General features: G+C 38.8%; 1 protein-coding gene across 2 annotated transcripts in view; it reads right to left on the bottom strand.

Annotated features, from left to right (window-relative positions):
* Positions 1–23,540, bottom strand: part of CDH8 (cadherin 8) — a 290,013-nt gene that overhangs the window by 41,171 nt on the left and 225,302 nt on the right. For both annotated transcript variants that reach the window (XM_045582826.1, XM_036440793.2), the window contains exons 8-9: positions 17,754–17,875; positions 2,137–2,254 (exon numbers count right to left, since the gene is read on the bottom strand). In XM_045582826.1, the coding sequence (XP_045438782.1) occupies positions 2,137–2,254; positions 17,754–17,875 (240 nt within the window). The remainder of the gene's footprint in view (positions 1–2,136; positions 2,255–17,753; positions 17,876–23,540) is intronic.

Raw genomic sequence — 23,540 nt, 5'->3', positions numbered from 1 at the left:
GTCAGCCTGGGAGTGAAGGGTCCCAGGTTGGATTTTGGTCAGGGCCACATGCCTCAGTTGCAGGCTCAATCCCCAGCTTGGTCAGGGTGGGCGCAGGAGGCAAGAAATCCATCCCTTTCTCTCACATTGATGTTTCCTTCTCTCTGTGTCTCTTCCTCCCACCTTTCCACCTTCTCTAAAAACCAATGGAACACATTGCTGAAGCTCAGAGGGAAAGCAGGGAAGAGTGGGTGGGAAGAGACCAACCAATGAACTTGTATGCATATATGCATAACCCAGGGACACAGACAATACGGTGGTGAAGGCCTGGTATTGGGAGGGAGGGGTGGATTAGAAGGGATCAGTGGGGGGAAAAGAGGGACATATGTAATACTTTCAACAATAAAGATTAAAAAATAAAAATAAATCAATGGAAAAAACATCCTTGGGTGAGGATTAACAAAACAAACAAAAAACAAAGTAAACATGGGTCCTTGGGCATAGACTTCCACCTCAGTTTGAAATTTCTGAGGGGGTTTTCATGTTAGCCATATTTACATGGCTTCCAGAAAAAAAGAAGTCTTGGGGACTATTAACTAAAAAACAAAGGTGATGTACTTGGACTGGAGTTCTTAATTAGGGTAGTCCAACAAATGAGTGCTTTGTGACTGAGGAGAAAGCAGGATTTCGTCTCTGTAGAGTTTAGAATCATGGAAGCCAGATAAATGAGTAATAACTTTATAATGACTTCCTCATTTCCTTGTCTGTGATGCGCCCACATTTATCAAAGCATGCCCAATGATAGCAATACGTTCAAAAGGAAGGCCATACTATATTTAACAGGAGCCTAAAATGTTATTTTCTTTCATAAAGGAACTGTGCCAACATTCACTACCTCCTTGAAATAGGGACCTAGTGGATAATCCAAATGATTGCCATGAACCAAATTTTACTCTTCTGATTGAGCACAGCTTTTACATAGACCATTCATAAATCTAAACAATCGCCTATTGTTAAGTCAGAAGACAGCCTGAGACAATACATTTATTTTGTTACTCATTCTAGAAGAGCTGAAATTTAGATTTAAACACATCCAAGCCAAAAGGAGCAGTTAAAAACTCCTTGTTAAATAGACAGCGGCTAGGGCAACAAAAATGTACAGACTTTTTCTCCACTACCCACCTGGCACCATATATAGTTACGACAATATTATTGATTTCATTCTCTATGCTGTACTTTATATCCCCGTGCGTATTTGCTAACTGCAAGTCAGTACCTCTCAATCCCTCCACCTTTCCCACACCATCCCCCAAACCGCCTCCCCTCAGAGAGACTTTTTATAGTGATCTATGACCTTTATATGTAACAGGCAATCATTAAGGGAAACACTTAATCGAAACTTGGTTCTCAGCAACTAATGACACACAGAGTGTCCCCCCAAAATGTATACATATTTTAACAGCTGCTAGTCCCATTTTGAAAATGAAGTACATTTTAATAAACACTGTCTTTATCATTATTCAAAGTGGGCATTTTTTGGGGGGGACATCCTATCCATTAAATGTCCTCTGTCAGTTAAAGACTTATAAATAAAATCGGATCATATTAGCTCCAAAATAACACTGATAAGGAGTGTCATTCAAGCAGGATTTTCTGTTGTAATTTCTATTATCAACATTGGTATACAGGTTTAAAACAAATGCCTCTAATGTGTACTCACAAACCAGGCACCATTGGAATAATAGGCTTTCCCTAAAGCTTTTGTAAGAAACGATGGTATATTTCTTTCTGATGTGAGTGTACATAGTATGTTCATCTTAACAACTGAAAAGTATATGCCAGATCCTCCCCTAACAGTCATGTCAGTAACTCAAAATTCCTGGAACTTCCATAAGGGTTAAAACTTACAGTGCATTTTCAAAAAGAAAGTGATTGAGGTATAAGCTGGGATGAAATTCACATGCACATAAATAATTTGCTTATCTACTGTTTCAATATTGGAAAGAGGAATTGATGTAATTACTATGCCATGAGGCTAATAAGCTGGAGTTTTGACTGCTCAGAACTTACTGTATTGATATGTTCAGTCATAGTATGAACTCACACCTTATTTTCCAAGTTATAGGGCACCTCCTTCCAAAATGCTAATATATTTACCTTCATTTTTCTTGATGGTAAAATTCGGGTTGTTGACCATTTCTGGAAGAAGACTGTATAAGAAATAATGTCCGTTTTTGGGATCGTCTTTGTCCATGGCACTCACCGTTTGAATGACCTGAAACATAAAAGCTGACGTCAGCATTTCTGATGACATCGGTGCTTTTCTGATGACATAGATGGTTTGAACCACCTTTAATCTTTTTCAATTTTCTAAATGGTCATGGATGGCTTGAGCCAAGAATAAGGAAAAACACTCATCACTTTAAAACCTCAGCTTTGATGAGTTGATGAAAATTGAGGTCATTACCTCTGTGTCCATTGGGTGTCTGGGGCTGGAAATAGCATAGTTAAGGGTATTTGAAAATTTCCACTGGGCAGTTATATGTTTCTTTCCAATCTGAGAATATACAGGCATCTTGAATGAGATTTGGAATTGTCACAGTGATGGTAGTGCGGCCTTTGAGATGACGGTCTTGGAAAGAAAGGTCTTAAATATTTTTTAAATTTCTTTATTGATTAAGGTATTACATATGTGTCTTTATCCCCCCATTGTCCCCCACCCCCACGCCTCCACTCATGCCCTCACCTCCCTGTTGTCTGTATCCATTCGTTAGGCTTATATGCATGCATCAGCTTTGGTTGGTCTCTCCCTCTTACCCCCACCCTCCCCTGCCTTCCTTCTGAGGACTTAAATCTTGAATCCTCACAATGCTTCTTTAATATTTCTCATCAGGTTGCATTTGTTTGCCAACTAGAATGTTCCTTGGCACAAATGTCATTGCAACAAAGCTTTCTGAAGACTTGCATCTGTTCTCACCCACCAATGAATACTGTTGTCAAAGTGAGTGGCTAAGACATGCAAACAGCGCTTGGGAGTGTGTCCTGAGATGAATAAATTACAGGGATTAGAAGAATTAGCACTACACAGAGAACTGTTTGCACAGATACGCAGACTCGGGTGTCGCTTGAATGTGCTCATTGCATTTGCAAAGCTGCATTAACTTTGGGTGAAGTTATTTCTCGGGATGTCAGAGAATTAGCTTAATAATCCTCATTTATGGTTCTGTGATATTAATCACTTCGATCGGAAACCCTGGGCAAACGTTACTGTAGAAAACAAATGGTAGCTCATGCTTCATGATGAACAACTACAACACCATTTCTACAAGGAATGACTGTGCAGCATGACTGTCAAGATATCAGATTCGCCATCCAACATTTAACAGGGAAATGTTCTCACGTGGATGAAGTTTAGAGACCGCAATGATGATGCTTAAAATGTTATGTCTGTTAGAACAATCATACCCCATTCAACTCTGCCAATGTCACTAACGAGGGAAAAAATAGATGGCTTCTTTTTAAGAAAGCCATATCGTTGCCTTGGAACTTCTCATCTAGACCAGAGGTTGGCAAACTGCCCCTCTGTTGACTAATGAGTTTGCAGACCACTGACCTAGACTCCCGATTCCAATAATTACAGGCTGTTGTTGTTCCTTGTGATTAAGCCCCTATCCCAGTGGTCTGCAAACTCATTAGTCAACAGAGCAGCAAACCGCGGCTCACAAGCTGCATGTGGCTCCAGAGCCACAGTTTGCCGACCACTAATCTAGACAATTTGAGAAGCACACTTTCAGATCACTCTTAGCAGCTGCAGAAATTTGCATTGTATGTGGCGCATGCTATGTGAAAAGCAATGCAGTACGGTTATCTGAGGCATAAGTGAAATAATCTCTCTATTCTACTTCTCTTTTATTAAAATGGAACATATCTGACTTGGTAGATGTTTTACTTCTGTTAAGGACCTCATGCAATGTCAATAACAACCAAAAGTAGCCCAAGATCTAATTCAGGTTTCAGAAAGAGACACAGTCATTAAGGACATGGACTCTGAAATAAAGCCGTTTTGATAGAAGTCATCATTTCACCTTTTGCTCATTGCCTGACACCAAACTCTGAGACTCAGTTTCCCTGCTTTCCTAAATGAAAAATCTGCTAGGGTTGCTTTGATTACTGATGTGAATTCCTGTCAGATGCTCAATGAAATTTAGTCACCATCATTATTATTGTTTTTGACTTTAGGGTCACTATTGGTTTTTGAATGGCATAGCACCTTGATAAGTGTTATCTAAGGAGGTCCCCAATCTCATCGGACTAGAAGAAAATGCCATATGTCTGCTATATATAGTTGCCTAACACCATGGTTGGCAAACTCATTCATCCAGAGCCAAATATCAACAATACAATGATTGAAATTTCTTTTGAGAGCCAATTTTTTAAAACTTAAACTTCTTCTAATGCCACTTCTTCAAAATAGACTTGCCCAGGCCATGGTATTTTGTGGAAGAGCCACACTCAAGGGGCCAAAGAGCCGCATGTGGCTCTAGAGCCGCAGTTTGCCGACCATGGGCCTAGCACATTGACATGTGTGGAGACATGCCCTGGGATTCATTCCACTTTTATAAAAATGAACGAATAAAAGGTACCAGAGGAGAAGCTGTGAAACACGGTTAACTATTTTTTTAATTGATTTTTTACAGAGAGGGAGAGAGAGGAATAGAGAGTTACAAACATCAATGAGAGAGAAACATCGATCAGCTGCCTCCTGCACAACCCCCACTGGGGATGTGCTGGCAACCAGGGTACATGCCCTCCACTGGAATCGAACCTGGGACCCTTCAGTCCTCAGGCTGATGCTCTATCCACTGAGTCAAACTGGCTAAGGCCACAGGTAACTCTTTTGGGGACAGCCTGCATATGCAAATATTGATCAGAAGAATGTGACAAGAGCCTTCTTTTAGGCAGCAGAGCGGGAAGGAGTTACTGGTGAGCAGGTGTGGCATCCCTTTAACCAATTTTGCTTCCAAAGGACTTCTATTCCTGGCTGCACTTTCCGAAGAAGCAACTCTGAAGCATGTGAGCACATATAAAGAATACAGGCAAATAGCCCTGGCTGGTGTGGCTCAGTTGGTTGGATGTCGTCCCATGGACTAAAAGGTTGCTGGTTTGAGTCCCAGTCAGGACACATGCCTGGGTTGAGGGCTCAATCCCTGGTAGGAGGCATGTAGGGGGCATGCAGGAGGCAGCTGATCAATGTTCCCCACCCATCAATGTTTCTCTCTCTCTCCCCCCCACTTCCTTCTCTTTCTTAAAATCAATAAAAATCATTTTTTAAAAGAATAAAAGCAAATAGAAGATTTCTTGAAAATCTATGGTGGAAATCATTCATAACTAAATGATTCTAATAGTATAGTTAGTAGGTAGAGCTGCTATAGAGAATACCTTTCTTAATGATTATAAGTAATCTATATGAAAAAGACTCATACATGCTGGCTAGTACAGCTACAGAAGCTATTTGATTAAGCCACCATTTCCCAAACCATAAAAACATAATTATTTAGCTTACCTCAAATAAAGAAGCATAATTGCCTTTTATACCACATCTCAGAAGTTTGGTACAAACATTACACCTGCAATGGACATGTTTTTCCCGCCCTTTATTTAAGCCAAGAATTCTGTGCACCTTCTTAAAGCCTACTCAACCACAAAGTGTCAGGGTGGGATCTAGAAGTCTGTATCCTAGACAGTCTTCTAGGAAGGACTGTGCTTCTGCTGCATGCATAGGTCTCAGAACTGTTTTGAGCACAGGGAGGGGGTTGGGGTTGAGAGCTCCCACATTATTATTCATCAGGAGCCTTTGCATTGTCAACCTCACACCACGCTCAGTGCAGAATGTGCTGCGGGAAAAGGGATGAAACGGTAAATCTGTAAATCAACTTCCGAAGAGCCTGTGAACTGGAAATGGCTAACTCTTTGGCTGGAACCATTTTTGACACCTCGTTTTATTTTCATGCAGATGGCCACTGTTTGGTCATTTTATCTCTGAGTAGACGTTTGGTAGGACTTTCTGCCATTAAAATGCATTAGGTGCCCATCTTAAAAAGGCCAAGATTTTCATTGATGTAAGAACATCTGAATACAGTCAGCTTTAATCAATAGAAGAAAAAGAACAGGTTTATGCAAGGAAGTGTTCCTCTACACAGATATTTTTACAGGCACACAGAAGAGACGGCAAAGAAAGGCCGCACACATTTCCCGGGGAGAGCTACTATGACATCAATTAATTCTATATAATAAAAGGCTAATATGCAAATTATTCCCTCTACAGTTGTTTGTGTGGGGTTTGGGCCAGCTGGCCAACCGCCCACAGCCCCTCTCCCTAGCTGGCCCCACCCCTAATCACCTCCTCTCTCACTCGGATCAGAGTGGGCTGGCCGTCCCCCCCCCATGCATGAATTTGTGCACTGGGCCTCTAGTTTATAAATAATTGGACAGGTATTTCATGAAAATGACAAAAACAATTCTGAAGAGTACACAGGTTTTTTAGAGTATATGTAAAGCATGTAGTTAAAATATTCTTCTTTCCACCAATAAAGTTAGAATGCAATTGAAAAATCTAATGTTTAGTAACTTGTTGTGGGATAATTTAAAAGGAAGCTGAAAGCTCATATACCTCTCTGTCAGAAAACCTAAGTATACATGGATGCTGGGAAAAGGAAGTGAATTCCAGGGCCCTGCTTAGGTTTCTATGGCAGCAGATGGCTCTGTTTGTCTGAGACTACTGATTTGAAATAACCTTTCGAAGGCATGACACAGAAAACAATGAGCATCATAGAGCCATATCATAATTCAGACTCTGTTTAAAAAAAAACAAAAAAAAAACTATTCATTGTTTATCAATAACACTAAGCCTAAGTTTGATACTTATTAGCAGAATTTATTAAACTTTATTTTAGACTATTTTATATTTACTAAAAAATATTTAATAGTGGTCAGAGTGGCTCAGTGGTTGAGCGTTGACTTATGAACCAGTAGGTTTTGGTTCAATTCCTGGTCAGGGCACATGCCAGGGTTTTGGGCTCCATCCCCAGTGTGGAGCGTGCAGGAGGCAGCCAATCAATGATTCTCTCTCGTCATTGATGTTTCTATCTATCGCCCCTTCTCCCATTCCTCTCTGAAATCAATAAAAATATATTACAAAATATTTAATAGCTGTAGGCCATTACTGTCAGTAACTTTTTAAAAGGCAAATAGCCAGCCAACAAATACATTTATGATTATCTGCTCTTTTAACAACAAAAAAACTATCATGGGATCTATTAGAATATCTCCTATCAGTTCCTGTCTATACTGTTCATTGATTTGTTTTGTTCTCAGGCGATGAGTTTCTATTTTGTTTTGTTTGTTTCTCCCTCTCTGCAATTGCAAAAGTGTCTGGCTATTTTTCCATTGATTTTTTATTTTATTTTTAGGGATAGTAGAAGAGAGAGGGAAAGACAGAGAGAAACATCAATGTGAGAGAAACACATGGATTGGTTGCCTCTTGCATGCACATGCGTCTAGACCAGGGCCCTGGCGGGGAAGAGCCTATAACTAAGGTACCTGCCCGGAATTAAACCCTGGACCCTTTGCTCCACAGCTGACACTCTATCCACTGAGCCAAATCAGCTAGGGCAATAGTCACTTTCTTAGGTAAAACTTAACTTTCTCTTTCTTAGGAGATTTTTCTGTAGTGATTTGGAAAGTGGTGGGAAGGGGGTGAAGGAGAGAAGAGGAAGTCAAAGGTGGTGTAGGACAGACAGTAGTGATTTTTGGTTTTCTACTGCATCTTCTGCTGATCATTTATTTCTGATTATCAATATGAACTTTCCTGAAATGCTAAGTTCTATTTCTTTTTCTTTTTATTGATTTCATAGAAAAATGGAAAAGGAGAGATAAAAACATTAATGATGACAGAGAATCAATGATAGGCTACTTCCTGAGCACTCCCTACTGGTGATCGAATCCCCAGACAGGGAATCTAACCATGACCTCCTGGTTCAGAAGTCAACGCTCAACTACTGAGCCATGCATTCAATTATGCATACAAGATAAACCAGTTATAACACTGATGTTAAATTTATAAAAAGGAGAAAATAATGGAAATGTGAGAAATTATAATAAAATTCATACAATAGCCCAATTATTTCAATATGTATAATCTAGTGCATATTAGCACCATTCATATCCATTTAATATATAGGTCCTGGATTTTTAAAAATATAATTGGCATAGTAGTCTGTCTTTACCAAGACTAATTTTTCTACCAAAAGTGTTTCCTCATGTCCCATTTTTTTCTGCATGAATAAATTATTTGCCTTTACAAAGCATTAGATGGCCACTCAGAGCATGTACCTGAGAGGTCTGGCCCAGAGACAACACAGCAGGGGAATGGATGGAGATGAGGCTGTATGTGAGTCTTCCAAACACACAGTGAAGTCCCCAGTCCTATGGGGGACATCCAGGCCTTTCTTGCATAAACTCACCTTAGCCCTTCCAACATTCTCTGCCACTTCAGTCTCTTCTCACTCTCCCCTCCTTTACTAAAACTAAGTTGAGGTCAAATGATACAGAGAAAGGGCTCCAGGAAAATGTGTTTATACAAAATTTAGATTTTCCAGCTCCTCCTGCCCCATATTTTATTTTGTTGGACCCTGAATATTTTATGTATATTGTATTCACCTCTGAAATGATCATTTTTTTTTTCTAAATCGCTCTAGCACTCTCTTTGCTTTGAAAACCTCATTAGTAGGATAAAGCCCACAGTTATTAACACAGCTTTGAAGTCTCAACTGCCTCTTCACTCTTATCTTCTCTCTATCTTCTACTTTGTTACCTCGCAGCAATATTTCCCGATGCCTCCTGTACATTATAAACATCACTTCCTCCACTGAAACTGTATCCTGTTGTTTACTTTCCTAGAGCAGGATTTTCCCAACTGAGTTCCATTTACCACTAGTTCTATGGTTTTCTCTGAAGGAAATTTGAAAGATTTTTATAATCAGATCTCTTTGCTAGATGCCTATAGTCCTTTGGTGTATTTATAAATGCAAAGGAATCTTATGGCTAAACAAAACCAACAAAAATAATAGTAATTAACTTTGTTTAACACAGTGGTTCCCAAACTTATTAGGTCAAACACACACACACACACACACACACACACACACACATACACACCACATCACACCATATATTGACATTCTATACCCTACAAGTGTTTCTCAGGCACTCAATTTAGGAAACACTATCACCACCCTTCCTGTGTGGCTCAGTGATTGTGCATCGACCTATGAACCAAGAGGTCATGTTTTGATTCCGGGTCAAGGCATATGCCTGGGTTGAAAGGTTCGGTCCCCAGTAGGGGGTGTGCAGGATGCAGCCGATCAATGATTCTCTCCCATCATTGTTATTTCTGTCTTTCCCTTTCTTTTTCTCTCTAAATCAATATATATATATATATATATATATATATATATATATATATATATATATATATTTTTTTTTTTTTTTTTTTTTTAAAGAAACACTATCATCTAAAACTCCATCTGAGTTATAAAAGCCTGGAAAACCTTGTAAAGACCTTGGGAAGGTGCTGTGTCTAGATAGCTTGCTGGTTATCACACTTTCTTTTTGCTTCTCTGTCATTCAAATAACATGTGAGCTTCACTTGGTACCAGATCTTACCCAATTTATGTCACTAGCAGCAAGCCTAAAAGCTTCCACAATCTAGTGTCAATTCTACTTTTTTCCAAAAGGCATGCTCATAAGCATGGCCTTCATGAGCAAGTGGAAACAAACAAGCATACACATGTGCCCACCTCGCTCCCATCCTAAATTCTTCTTCAGTAATTTGTTGGTTGACAATAAAATGAGGGGAATACATCAATCTGTAACAGCCCCCAAATTTAAAATAATCCTTTGCACCATTTTCTGTGGTCATCATTCTCATTTAGGTTAGGGCCAGAGTAAAAGATGTGGCATCTGGCTCACATAAGATGTTCAGCTACCACACACAGAAGCTGCAAGTGTGACCTCAAAAAAGATGTAGATGGTGTGTGTTCCTACAAGTTGATTCTAGTGGATTAAAAAAAATAATAATTCTATAAACTCACCAATTCATATGTGGAGGAATTAAATAGGGCCCTTTCCCTCACCCTTAACAAATAAAATACTTGTAAATACAAGAAACATTCTACAAGAAAATGTTTGACCAAAGAGGAGTTATTCCAACATAGGGGACTAGCTTGTCCTGTTATAGTAATTCGCTTAGAGTTCATTTAAGGCGTTTCACTCCAAATCAAAGCTCATGAAGACATAACAAGAAAAATAAAAACAACAAATACAATACTAATAAAGTAAGCAAAGAAAAAATAAGGAAAGACTCATGGACACAGACAACAGTATGGTGGCCATCAGAGGAAAAGGTGTGGGGAGGTAGAAGAGGATAAAGGAAGATAAATTGTGATGGAAGGAGATTGGACTTGGGGTGGTGAACACATAATACAATATACAAATGATATAATATAGAATTGTACACATGAAACCTATAAAAATGTTATTAGCCAATGTCATCCCAATAAATTCAATAAAAATAAATAATAAAACAAGGAGACAAAAAGACCAACAAATAACAATACTACTAAAATATATTTTGCTTTTAGACTATGAGACTAGTTGAAATAAATACTACTAATTAGAACAATTACTCATGGAGCACCTACAACATGAGATACCCTTAACACATGAGAGTTTAAATGAAGAGAGACTGAGGCCCAAAGATAAGGAACAAGTAAATGGTAGAGCTGTGACTCACACTTAGATGGTTCTAGTGTCAAATTTTCCACGATATTTTTTAAAGTTATGCTTTTCCTTCTGTCAAAGTTGTACTCGAAAAGTCATACTTCCACTAATGGCTCTCTTGAAATATGCTTTGTTACAAATGATTTTCTCAAATATTGCTTTATGCATTCCACTAATTTACCATCTCCTTACTCCTGCCAAAATAAAATGAAAATAGTGCTTTATGCATTTGGTCGAGGCCATCAATTTCATCCACTGTAAAACCAACCCTGTCTCCCTCTTGTGTATGCAGACAGGTCCTGAAAGGTGCCTGCTGGCAGGGAAGTTAAAATTACTTCCCCTCTATTTACTGTTTCATGATGGTGATAAAATGCAGTAATTGCATTTCATTGTTTTGCATTTATTAAAGACCAACAAGAGTTGAAAAATAAATAAATGAAGCAGCAAACTCATCCATTGCTGGTGTTTAGCAAGAGATAATTATCTTAACTTTTCTTATTAAGCTTTATTTATTTTCACTTAAGTTTTCATGGACTGATTTTGAATAAAGCATTATCGATCGCAGGAGTTGATTTTTGTTTTCTTTCAAAAATGCTCACTCTGAGTCAGAATCTCATTCTCATTACTATCTTTATAATGCAGGCAATGGAATTTCAAAATCTGTTCCCTCGGGAAGTAGTGAGACTAGAGAAAGTGCTGGGACCTGGGCACCTTCAAGAACCGGCTTTGAAACCCCATTTCTGCCATGTTCCATGGGCTTAGGGGAGAGCCTTTCTCTTTGCTAACCTCAGCTCCCACATCTGAGACATGTGATGGCCATGCCAACTTCTCAGGGATAATGAGTACATGCTAGATACCAACTCTAATAAAACAGAAATATGCAAATTGATCACACCTCTGTGAAAAAACCATTAGCCAATCAGGAGTGGGTATGCAAATTAACCCAGCAAAGATGGTGGGTTAATTTGCATATGTAGGCATGAAGACTGCTAAGGGGAGGGCAGGGGACAGAGGGAGCTACAGGAGCAGTGCTCCAACCAGGAACTAAGACTTATAGGCTCCTGTGCAGCTGGGAGCGAAGCCAGGAGAAGGAAGGCCAATTCTTGCATGAATCTTTGTGCAATGGGCCTCGAGTCTGCATATATTATTTTATTCATGCAGCTGTTGTAATCCCTCTTCTCCATCTCTGCTGCCTCCACCTAGACCAGACTAGTGTTCATCTTTGCCACTTACAGTCTTCTGTTTTTACTGATTTCAGAAAGGGAGAGGGGAAAAGATTTAGAAACATCAATGATGAAAATCATTGATTGACTGCCTCTTGCACACCCCACACTGGGATCAAGCCCATAACTCAAGCATGTACCCTGACCAGGAATCAAACCATCACCTCCTGCTTTTTAGGCCGATACTCAACCACTAAGCCATGCCAGCTGGACAAGTAGTCTTCTTAATGCTCCTTCTGTTTGATTATGCATGTGTGTGTGTATTTAATTCAAATGTAAAACTCTTTTTGTCCAATCTCATTCTTGCTTATTCCATTCTTATTATTATACTTGCTTATTACACTTATTATGTTCAGCCACTGACGTCTTCAATTCTTCAGACAAACCCAGGTCTTTCTCCCTTCAGGGTCCTGGCTCAGGCTTATCCTGTGGGCTAGCAGGTCTGCTCCACTCCTGGCATGCCTGGCCCTTTCTCATTGCTCAGTTTCAGCTTCAGTGATACCCATTCACAAGGTAACTTTCTTAGACAACACTATATAAAATAGATCTTTGCTTTTCCTTTGTTTCCTCCAGATTAGTTGCATTACTGTTTCTTCAACCCAGTTTTCAAAAGGTAAACTATCATTTATTCATTTTACTTTTATATAATCTCTCTTCCTTATTATGTTCCATGCCCAGCCAGCGTAGTTCAATGGTTGAGCATAGACCTGTGAACCAGGAGGACATGGTTCAATTCCCAGCAGGGTACATGCCCAGGCTGCAGGCTCCATCCCCTGTGGGGAGCGTGCAGAAGGCAGCCAGTCAATGTTTCTCTGTCATTACTTTCCATCTCTCTCTTCCTCTCCCTTCCTCTATAAAATCAGTTTTAAAAACAGTTCTAGAAGAGAGAACATTTTTGGTCTTTCTCATATTGTTTCTCCAGGTTCATATGAGAATATTTAGCATCTTGAGGATGCACAATAAATACAGTTTAATAAATGGATGAATGATTTTTCATGTGAAGAGGGTTAGCTTGCGTGCTGCGTGTCTGTGAGTAGAATGAGTGTTTCCATGGTAATATCTGAGAAAATAATTATTGAATTATTTGTCACTGCCAAATGAAGTAAATGACAATCATGATTTTAAAATTCTGTGACTATGCATTACACACCAAACATTGGCTAGATCCTATGTAGTAGTAATGGTTATTCTATATTTTTAGGGGGGGGGGTGCCTGTGATATTCCTATGATAAACTAACTTTATATACTGCAGTATTGATCAGAGAAAGAAGATATTAAAAGAGGTAAATCAGAATCTTTTTTAACCCAGACATAATTAACTTGATTCCAAATAGTACATCTCAACTTCTATAGCTGGTGATGAAGCTTAAATTAGCCTCCACTAGCTTCATTTATAGTAACAGGGAAGCTCCTTCCTGGAGGAAAAAGAACTGAAGCCGTCTGTCGCCTACCGTATTCTCAAACAATAATTCTCCAATATTCTCTGAGCCTCAACACGAGACCTTGATTCACTCCTAGAAATACAACATTTTTGTTCAGTCCCTGTGTCAATGCACCATCTGGGACAGATTTCCCCAGTTCTCTCTGTATGAGATACAAGAGGCTGGCATTGCAAAGAAAATCCTAGAAAGCTCATATTGGAAGACCAAGATGGACAACAGAATGATGCAAGGCCCTCTGGCCAACACTGGCCGCTGAAGTTCTGTTTCTCTCAGGTGTGGTTCCAAGTGTGGTGTTCTCAGGCAGAATGATGGTTTCTCCACATCTGCTCCTGCACCTGTCCAGCCACGTGACCACTCTCTCCAGGCAGCACCAGGGCTATTCCCAGCTGACTCCTCTGGAATTCTTGACAGATGTTTCCTGTCTCTGGTGGAGGTCTTGTCATTAAGATAGCTCCATTTCTTTTCTCTCTTCTGGCTCCTTTCTGCCATGAGGATTTGAGGTATTTTCATGCAATCCTAACATTTTTTTGTGTTTGCCAGAGAGAATACCCCATGAGAGAAAAAGAGCGATGGGTAGGGCATTGTTTGCCACTAGATCCCCAATACCAGGTCAAGTCCTGGCATATAGTTAGTGTTCAATTCATATTGATTGGCTGTCCAAAGCCTACCATTCCATCATTCCATTAGACAAAGGAAATAGCAGGCATATATTTTTATATCAAATTTTGAAATTAGCTATGTCAAGTGAGTGGAGAGCATCTTTTTATTTTTCCTGATAACTGAGGGCCAAGTAATGTGTAGACGATTCTATCAGACCATCATCAAATTAGAGGTTAAAGATGTGCACCATCTTCTATCTTTTTATTTAAGATAAATTACTTATAATTATTAGAATTAAAAAAAATACTCGTAATCAGAAAATACCATGGAATTTGTATTTTTAACATTTAAATAGTTGTATATTGGAGATTTAAAAGAATTATAACCAGAAGGGATTCATGTTGATTTTGTATAATATGGAATGGGAACAATTTCTCTGTGTCACAAGGTTATTCTCTTAAGGGAACAAATTCAAGAAAAAGTCATCTTTCATTTCAGAATTATGAGGAGGTGCTGGGGCTTATATGATTTGCAGCTCTACTTTCAAAGTGAACATCTGCCAATTTTAGCACAGATATGCCATGAAATGCAAAGCTACACCTAGAGAAGATGAAACTGGCTTCCTCCCTTCCTTCCTCTCTTTTGTTCTTAATCTCCTTCCTCCCTCTCCCTCCCTCCCTTCCTTTCTCCCTTCCTTCCTTTCTTCCTCCCTTCCTCCCTCCCTCCCTTTTCCCCTCTCTTCCTTCCTCTCTTTCTTTCTTTCCCTCCATCTTTCCCTCCCTCCCTCTCTCCCTTCCTCCACCTCTTCCTCCCTCCTTCCTTTCTTTTCTTTCTTATTTAGTATTTTGTTTATGAGTTCAATCCACTATTCAAGCACAAAAGAATTATTTACATTCATGTTGACATTGGCTTTGAGTTTATGAGATGCTTTAAAAACCTCTTTGAGGTTCTCTCAGTCCAGAAGTCTTTGGACTGGGTATTCTGAATGGCTTGCCCTTGATTACTGCTAATGACCTCCAGTTGCACTATCTCCCCAGAAGCTGATCCCCTCAGAATTTAGCCTTAAATCCACACCTTCCAGGCAAACCAGATTTCAAAGTCAACTGCACTCCTTCCTCTAAGGCTGCTGTAAAGCAGACATCAATTGCTGAAAAATATTGAGTGACTACGACTCTGGTGCTAATTCAATGTTTGACATTTGTTTTTGATCATTTGAGAATGGACATTATAATTGGAAAACGAGTCAGTGGTCTGTGGGGTGTGAGTAGAGATGATTGAAAGTTTTATCTGTGTTGAACTTATATAAGTGAACACTAGTGTAGGTAACAATAATGAATTTTTGGAAAAAGTTAAATATAAAAATTAGATAATCGATCTATTGAAAGTGACTGGGAGTGATGCAACGAACCAAATATGACTTCTGAATCGCACAAAGAAATCGGGAAATTCAGGAGGTGGATGATTGCATGTGTATAAACCAGTCCAAAAATTACGCTGAACAACCAAAGATCTCATCTTTCCATGTAAAAATGAACCTTTGACAGATCTGCCTAAACAGATTCATTTGAGGATGAGCTAGTACAGTAGACACACACACAACATAAACAGCTCTTGACAAAAAGAGTCATTTTAACCTGCAAAAATTATAAAACAAAGAATTAACTTTTCTCTTTTATTTTGCTCTTGCATAGGAAAGGTGATGAAATAACCTGATCCCCCCGCTCCTTCCCAGAGGATAAGAACCGCTAAGGAATCATTAAAACCTTGGAAACAGTTAAAATCCACTGGAAACAGTTAAAATCCAGATTCCTGGGGTTCAGAAGGCATGCGTGTCAATGCCACAAGTGAAGGCAATGTTGGATTTCTGCAATGTTGATGCTGTTACTCTCTCAACTTGTGCGATAAGTTTTGCATGAACAATGGCGATTTATTTAAATCCTAATGCATTTGACAGATTCTGTATGATTGAAAGGGACAAACTTATAAGTCTGTGAGTGGCTACATTATCCCAGCAATGATCTGGATCTCACAAACATAGTTTTGAAAGGGACCTGCATATATTTTGTATATTTTGATCAAACTCTCTGCCAATTCAATCCGCCATCTTCGCTAAATAAATATGACATACTTATCTGGGTGGCGTAAAAGTGGGTTTACAGTTGTGAGTATGTGAAACCCTGTTTATTCGTGTTATTTTATTCATTTCCATACAAACGACTATAAACCTATTTTTCCCCCACCCTGTATATATAAACACACTCCATCTTTAGAGGATCACAAATGAAAATGTTCAAAACATGCTAGAGAGCAGTTCCACATTACAAATTAAGAAACATTGGAACAAATATTAGAATATTATTTTTTAAAAGATTATAGCATTGTAAAAAGTGAATGCTTTGATTAGAACACATTCATATTGTCTAGTTGCTTGAAATTAATCAGTTTTATAACAATTTCAGTGTGTGTGTGTGTGTGTGTGTGTGTGTGTGTATGTGCTATTTTGGTAAACAATGCTAATAGTTCAGATATATGAGAGTAGTCTAGGAGAAAATGTCCACTGTTTTTAAAGGATGGTAACACACTGATCTTTTGTAATAAATGAAAAATATAAAGCCAGTGTATTAATCCTTTCTTTTGACAGAAAAAAAAAAAAATCTGACTCCTGTCAGGTAAACTGCTCAGCAAATAGTAAGTTTAATTCCTAACACCCACGTGAGGCACAAGAATAGTTGGATTAACAACTCCAGTGTCATGCTGTCAGCTGCTGTTTATTTAAATTAAAATGTCACCATCCAGAAATAAATTAGTAAGTTGAAAAATGATAAATTTCTTAAACATACAGTACTTTGGTACCTTGTTCAGATAAATCTATTACATTTGTGTTTTTCAGAACTTTACATACACTATTTCCATTTGGACATTCAGAGTATATATAGCAGGTTTTGTTTTGTTTTGTTCTTGCTTACAACTCTCTTCCTCCAACCTTCCCTCATAACTTCCCTTCCTCCCTACACCTTCTTCCTCTCACCCTCACCACTCCCTCCTTCTCTCCATTCCTCCCTTTTTTTCTCCCTCCCACCTCCTTACCTCTCTGCCCTCTACCTCACCCCCTTTCTTAATTGTTTCTATTTATACTACATGAAACAGGTAAAAAAAAAAATTCCATCAACACACAATTATCAGATACTAGAGTTACATGTCTAAGACCCCTTGTTTATCTTATGTCAAGATGAATTAACTACATTTTTACAGATTTCAAAATTCACTTCCTACACCCTCAGAGAGCTGTTGACCCGGGTCCCACTGTTCTGTGTTATTTCTACGTTTGACGTGAGCCAAGCATTCCCTCCCCATGAGCTTCCCCCTTGCTTCCTGTCATTTGAAGGCTACTCTGTGGGCCCCTTCCCTGCTCTCATCCAGACCCTGGAATAGCATAAGTTAGTTCTTTGGCTCTGGGGTCACAGCACAGCAGGCTGTTCCACTCCCTGAGCCAATCTAGTCCTACTTAGCGAGGAAAGAAAAACAATCCCTCTCTGTTTCCACCCGGAGGTTTCTTGCCTGTGATTCTGCGGACCGAAAAGAAGGCAGGTGCACACTCTCACGCAGGTTAGTCAAATAGGAGACAGTTGCATACAAACATATCAGCATTAACAACATGGAGATATTTACTTGGCCGGGTTTTCCATTTTCACATAAAAATGCCTCATATTCGGATGCGAATTCAGGGGCGTTGTCATTGACATCCAGCACTTTAATAGCAACAGGTACTCGTGATATCTGACTGTGGTTCCCTATGGGAAGGAAAAGATAACATCAGCATTCAGGGCATTTCATTGTAACGTGCAACTCAACTGTTCTTGAAAGCATGAGTGTCTGTTTCAACTCCCCCCTTGTGGGGAGGGGGAGGAGGGAAGGGTGTGGTTTCAACATGGTGGCTATGAAGTCTGACCACTCAATGAGAAAAAACAGCCAGGGCTTCCCTGCTTAAAAAAAAGTGTAGATTATTCTTCCAAACACCATTTGCTGGAGTCTTGCTCTGAATCATTAAAAGGTTTCCCTGATAAAGAAAGCTTTATTTTATTAATAAAGTCCATTAGACAGAATAAAAAAAAGTGCTGTATGCAACAAAGATCTATCTCTTTGTTTATCATGGGTGGAATAAAACCCAATTTTGTGCTATCCTTCCTTTGACAGGCTATCTGTTAAAGAAGAACAAAAACCCAGCATAAAGGCAGAACCAAATCAATTGTTAATTGGTCCTTCACAGTGATTAAAAAATAATAATCTTAAAGATGGGGGATCATGTTTTTTATGAATAATATTTTTATTAAAACTTGACCTTGGGATGGTTTTGGATAACATAAGCCCAAGTCATTTTAATATTTTCATTTTCATAAAGATTTTCATCAATGTACACACATAATAATCTTCTAATCTTTCCAGGTCAATCCCAATAGCAAATAATTTAATACATAATCCTTAATCCTCAAACCCTTAAATTTAAAAAGTTACACACACACACACACACACACACACACACATCTGGCCCATTAATACATTGCTGACTTGGGTCATCTGATGATTTTTTTTATTTGTAGTAAATAAAATAGTTTGACTCTGACTGTAGAGTCTTTTGATGTTTGTAAATTATGCCTAATGCATTGGGGATGGCCAATTATTTATTTGTGTTTCTGTGGCACTAAATATTTATCAGCAACCCATGAGGGGGGAAGCGTTTGACTTCTGAAGGTAAAGAAATCAACTTGCTTTTGATATATCAAATCTGCTTTTTGATAATTGATTACATTCCGATCTCTAAGACCTTCAAACACTCATCACTGTGTTTTGTTTTGTTTTTTTCTTAAATATGATGGTATTTCTAAAGCACCACCACCAAATGACCAGAGCCATGTTACAAATCTATACTTGGTTAACCCCACTGGCAATGCTACAAGATTTACATTTGGTTAACTAGCGTGGCTACCCTCCAGTATTCCAATTTGATTACCTAAGGATGGATGACTATTCTCCTCTGAAATTCCAGCCACCTCAGTCATGAAACATAATCTCTCTTTCCCCAAATCAAGCCAATGGCCTTAAATATGTCACCTGATAAATCCCTTCTCTTTACTATCTTATATCTAATGGATTAATCCATTCTTTATTCAAAGAGGAAGCATGCACTCCCAACTTTTGATGAAAGGAAAAGTTTTATTTAAAAGTATAGCACCAGACCTTAAGGTAAGGAACTTACATTTCATGCTTTATCTACTTGAGTAAATTCGATAAATAAGGTATAATTACTTAAAATAAGGTATGATTATATGCTTAAAGATTTATCTCTCTCTCTAGCCTGACCATGAGCTGAAGAGTAGCTACTGAAGAGTAAAGGAATATATCCTGTTAGCAGGAAACACGATAGTTTGGAGCTCCATCCTTGCCTCCTACACCCTACATGATTCCAGAACCCCACATACCCCAAATATCCTCAGAATGTGTTATTATTGTCTCTGTTAAATAAATGTGCATGATTAAAAACTTTGCAACTTATCATCATTTTCAACATGTCATCATTAAATGCCGAAAACTCACTTTTATCTAAATTAATGAAATGATGGCAGTTCAAATTTTCAAGATATTGTAGAGCAACACAACTCATTAATTAAGCTTCTAAGAAAAATTATTCATGTCCTTTGTGACTGGCCCCAAAATGTTTGCCTTTCATCTGATACACAAACATTAAGATATTATAATTAGAAACTTGATTAGCATTCATTAAAGATTACTTTCCCAAACACCAGAGATGCGACTAAGTGGTCTAGAAGGAAGGGCTCACTGCAGTGGGCTGCCAGAGTCAGACAGTTTTTACATCTGATGAAAGAGAGACTGACATGGCAGCTAGGATAAACAACCCTTTGACTTCTGCCATTTGAATCACAGTGACTCCCCGTCACCTCTCTGTCACATAGCCTCATGAACTGCCCATTAATTTTGCCCTTTTATAATCAAAGGTAATGGAATGCTGCCAAGTCTGTTACTTGGGAATTTGCTTCAAACTAGTTTCCATGAGCTGCTGTTTTCAGTCATCGATTGAGGTAAACAGCCTCTCCATTTCAGACTATAAGAGACAGGGGAAAAAATGTGACAAATTTAGATATACTAGTGAGGCTCAATAAATAATCCTTGAGCCTTCCATAAGCAGAAGGGTAGAAGCCCGGAGCAGTAAATTCCAGTCAACAGGGCAAGGCAAAATAAGAGAACTTATAATTGAGTGGGGGATGGAGGCACAGTGGAAGTTCACAAAGTAGGAAGATGTGAACTGAATATGTGATCGGGGAGCTGGCAACTTAGGAAATTTAAAATGAAACTGATGGGAATTTGAAACATCATGGAAAATCATTTCAGCAGTGGGAGTGAGCTCATTACTGACTAAAGTTAAAACGTTTTGAGGTATATTTTCCCCATAAATGGTTTGGTAATTTCTAAATCAGTAGCGATGATTTATCAGTTCATAGGATATTAGCATCCAAAAAAAGTTGGAATATAATAATCAATGGACATTAGCAGAGTAGGAATACTACCAGGATCCAGGATTAGTGTGTGTGTGTGTGTGTGTGTGTGTGTGTGTGTGCGTGTGTGTGTGTTTTGTTAATCCTTACTTAAGGATATTTTTTCATTAATTTTTATAGGGATAGACAAAAAAGGAGACATCAATGTAAGAGAGACATATCAATTGGTTGCCTCCCACATATTCTCGAGAAGGGCTGGGGATCAAGCCTGCAAGAGAGTACATACCTTTGACAGGAATCCAATCTGGGACCCTTCAATCCATAGGCCATCACTCTAATCACTGAGCCAAACCAGGCTACCAAGAATATTTTGACTGTTTTTTCTCTTTACAGTATATTTTTTATGCTTTATCCTTTTACTCTTGTAGCAACTATATTGATGCCCTGGTTCACACATAGTCCTGTGAGTGCCTCAAATACATACCAAGAAATCTCTGCCTTCTAGTGTGCATAGAAAGAATCACTGACCACCAGAATTTTAATAATTTTTTTATGACAGGATTGTGAAAATTCCAGCAAGCCAGATTTTAAAGAATAATCACACTATTTTACTCCTTAAAAGCTGTCATATTTACATAGTGGTTGTGAATAAAATCAGAACTATAATCAGATGGTGGCTTTGTTGTCACGGGAACAAAGCTTATACTAGTACTAGAGATCCAGTGCACAAAATTCATGCACTTGGGGGTGGGGTTTCTGAGCCTGGCCTGTGCCCTCTCAGTTTGGGAGCCCCATGATCAATCTCCCCTAAGAGGTAGGCCTTGCCCACCCAGCCAGGGCTCCTCCATGGATTGCCCCTGCAGAAGGAGGCCCAGGCTACTCACTGCAGCACCACCACAGGATAGCCTGGGCCTCCCCTTTGGGGGCGATCATGGAGTCCCCCAATTTATCCATCACTCTGCTAGCCAGTGGCTTGGGCCTCCCTCTACAGGTCAATCATGTGGCAATGGCCTGACCCCTCACCAATCACATCACACCAACCTTGGCTGGTCTGGTACCAGTTAGTGTCGTAGCGTGGTCATCTAAAAGGTTGTCCAGAAGGTCATTCTGCTGTTTGGTGATTTGATTGATTTGCATATTATGCTTTTATTATTATGGATGTCTTAGCTTTTCTATTCAATGAGTAGCTCTCTCACGAAAAGGAATCCGGCACTTCCTCTCACTGAGAAAATGGTGGATTTGCACATGTTTGCAAATTCCTTGAACTCCCCGGAGAAATGGACTCTTAAAAGGTGACTTTGGTTAGGTCCTTACTGTCCCTGTCTTTTTTCCTACTGACAAAAAAGCATGTTATGTGGCCACCCGACTTCCAAGTGCTTTCTAAATGGGGAGGACATGTGAGGGTCTCTTGTTTATTACCTTCATTTAAGTGAACCTGGAAATAGTGAGGTCACCCCCACCCTTTCCCTGTGTATCTACAGGGAGGCCTCAGTATCTTCCCTCCAGCTCACGGGAGTTCAAGGCCAGAAAACCACCTTCACGGCCTAACATTTTGATCCTCTGGGGAAATGCTGTAGAAGCCACTGAGGTGAGAAATGACTTTATAAACCTCTTAGATACTATATATTTTATTAACTATAACAGTTATGTTCTAAATAAAGGCAACGCATAACTGCATACACACATATAAAGACAGCTTATAAATGAAAAGGTGGTACTGGATGAGAATGAAAATGTTATATTTTTTGTTTTTCTATTAATATGTTACTTAGCCTACTTTTAATTATTTACTTATGTTTACAACTTTTTTTCTCTGTTACCTCTATTCTTTTTTTAATATATATATTTGTTGATTTCAGAGAGGAAGAGAGAGGGAGAGAGAGCGAAACATTAATGATGAGAATCATTGATTGGCTGCCTCCTGCACACCAACTCCTGGGGATCAAGCCTGCAAGATATCTAGCATGACCAGCACACCAAAAGCCTCCCATGTACTTCTTCTTGGTAATTATGTCCATCAGGCATGTGCCCTGACCAGGAATCAAACTATGACCTCCTGGTTCATAGGTTCATGCTCAACCACTGAGCCATGCAGGCCAGATCTATTCTTTATTGTTTGTTGTTGTTGTATGTATATCCATTGGGGTTTTCATTTGCTTTGTTAAAGGTATGCCTCATCATTCAACTATATTGCTTCTGCTGAATTTGGAACTCAAAAATATCAATTCTCTCCTTTCACAGCCCTAAGTACATGTTTTTAATTTTCTTGTACATCTCCTCATTCTCCATACTATAAGAGATAAGGAAGTAAACTTCCATAATGAATTTATTATCTCCATGCCCCCAGTGGTGATCTAAGTCTTCTTTGCAGAATCTCTCATCCTGCCAACAAATTGCATTATGTTTCTATTACTAAATCCTTAGGTTTTATTTTCCCCTTAATTATTTCAAACAGGATTGATTCAAAAATACTGGAAGTAAATTTCTGGAGATTATTTTTATAATGCAATTCCACTTAAACCCCTTATAAAACAGAATCATAATTATGGAGACATACTTTCAGAGGAATTATGTACAGATTTATTTAATATTCATTTCAAATGCTCACTCAGTATCAACTTACAATAACAACCATGCCCTGCATTCATACATGTACACACAAACACACATGCACTTTATTAGAGAAGAGTATCAACATTGTAAACAACCCAGCACATATTGCACGATCTGTTACACACTATCTCTTTGAAGTCTATTGGCTTACTATAAAGATTTTTTTCTCAAATGGGAATATGATATCAGAGTATGGAAGGACTGAAATAAATTAATATGAGTTATATATCATAATAGATAGTAAAGAATTATCATTTTCTAAAATCTAATGAGCCTAAAAAAATCAAATTATATGGAATCTAGTCAGCCTGACCATATCTACTCAAAGCCTGAA

This window comes from Pipistrellus kuhlii, unplaced genomic scaffold (genome assembly GCF_014108245.1).
Source record: "Pipistrellus kuhlii isolate mPipKuh1 unplaced genomic scaffold, mPipKuh1.p scaffold_m20_p_17, whole genome shotgun sequence".
Taxonomy (NCBI): domain Eukaryota; kingdom Metazoa; phylum Chordata; class Mammalia; order Chiroptera; family Vespertilionidae; genus Pipistrellus; species Pipistrellus kuhlii.
Note: the sequence above shows the minus strand (reverse complement) of the source record. Positions and strands in the feature narration are given on the sequence as shown.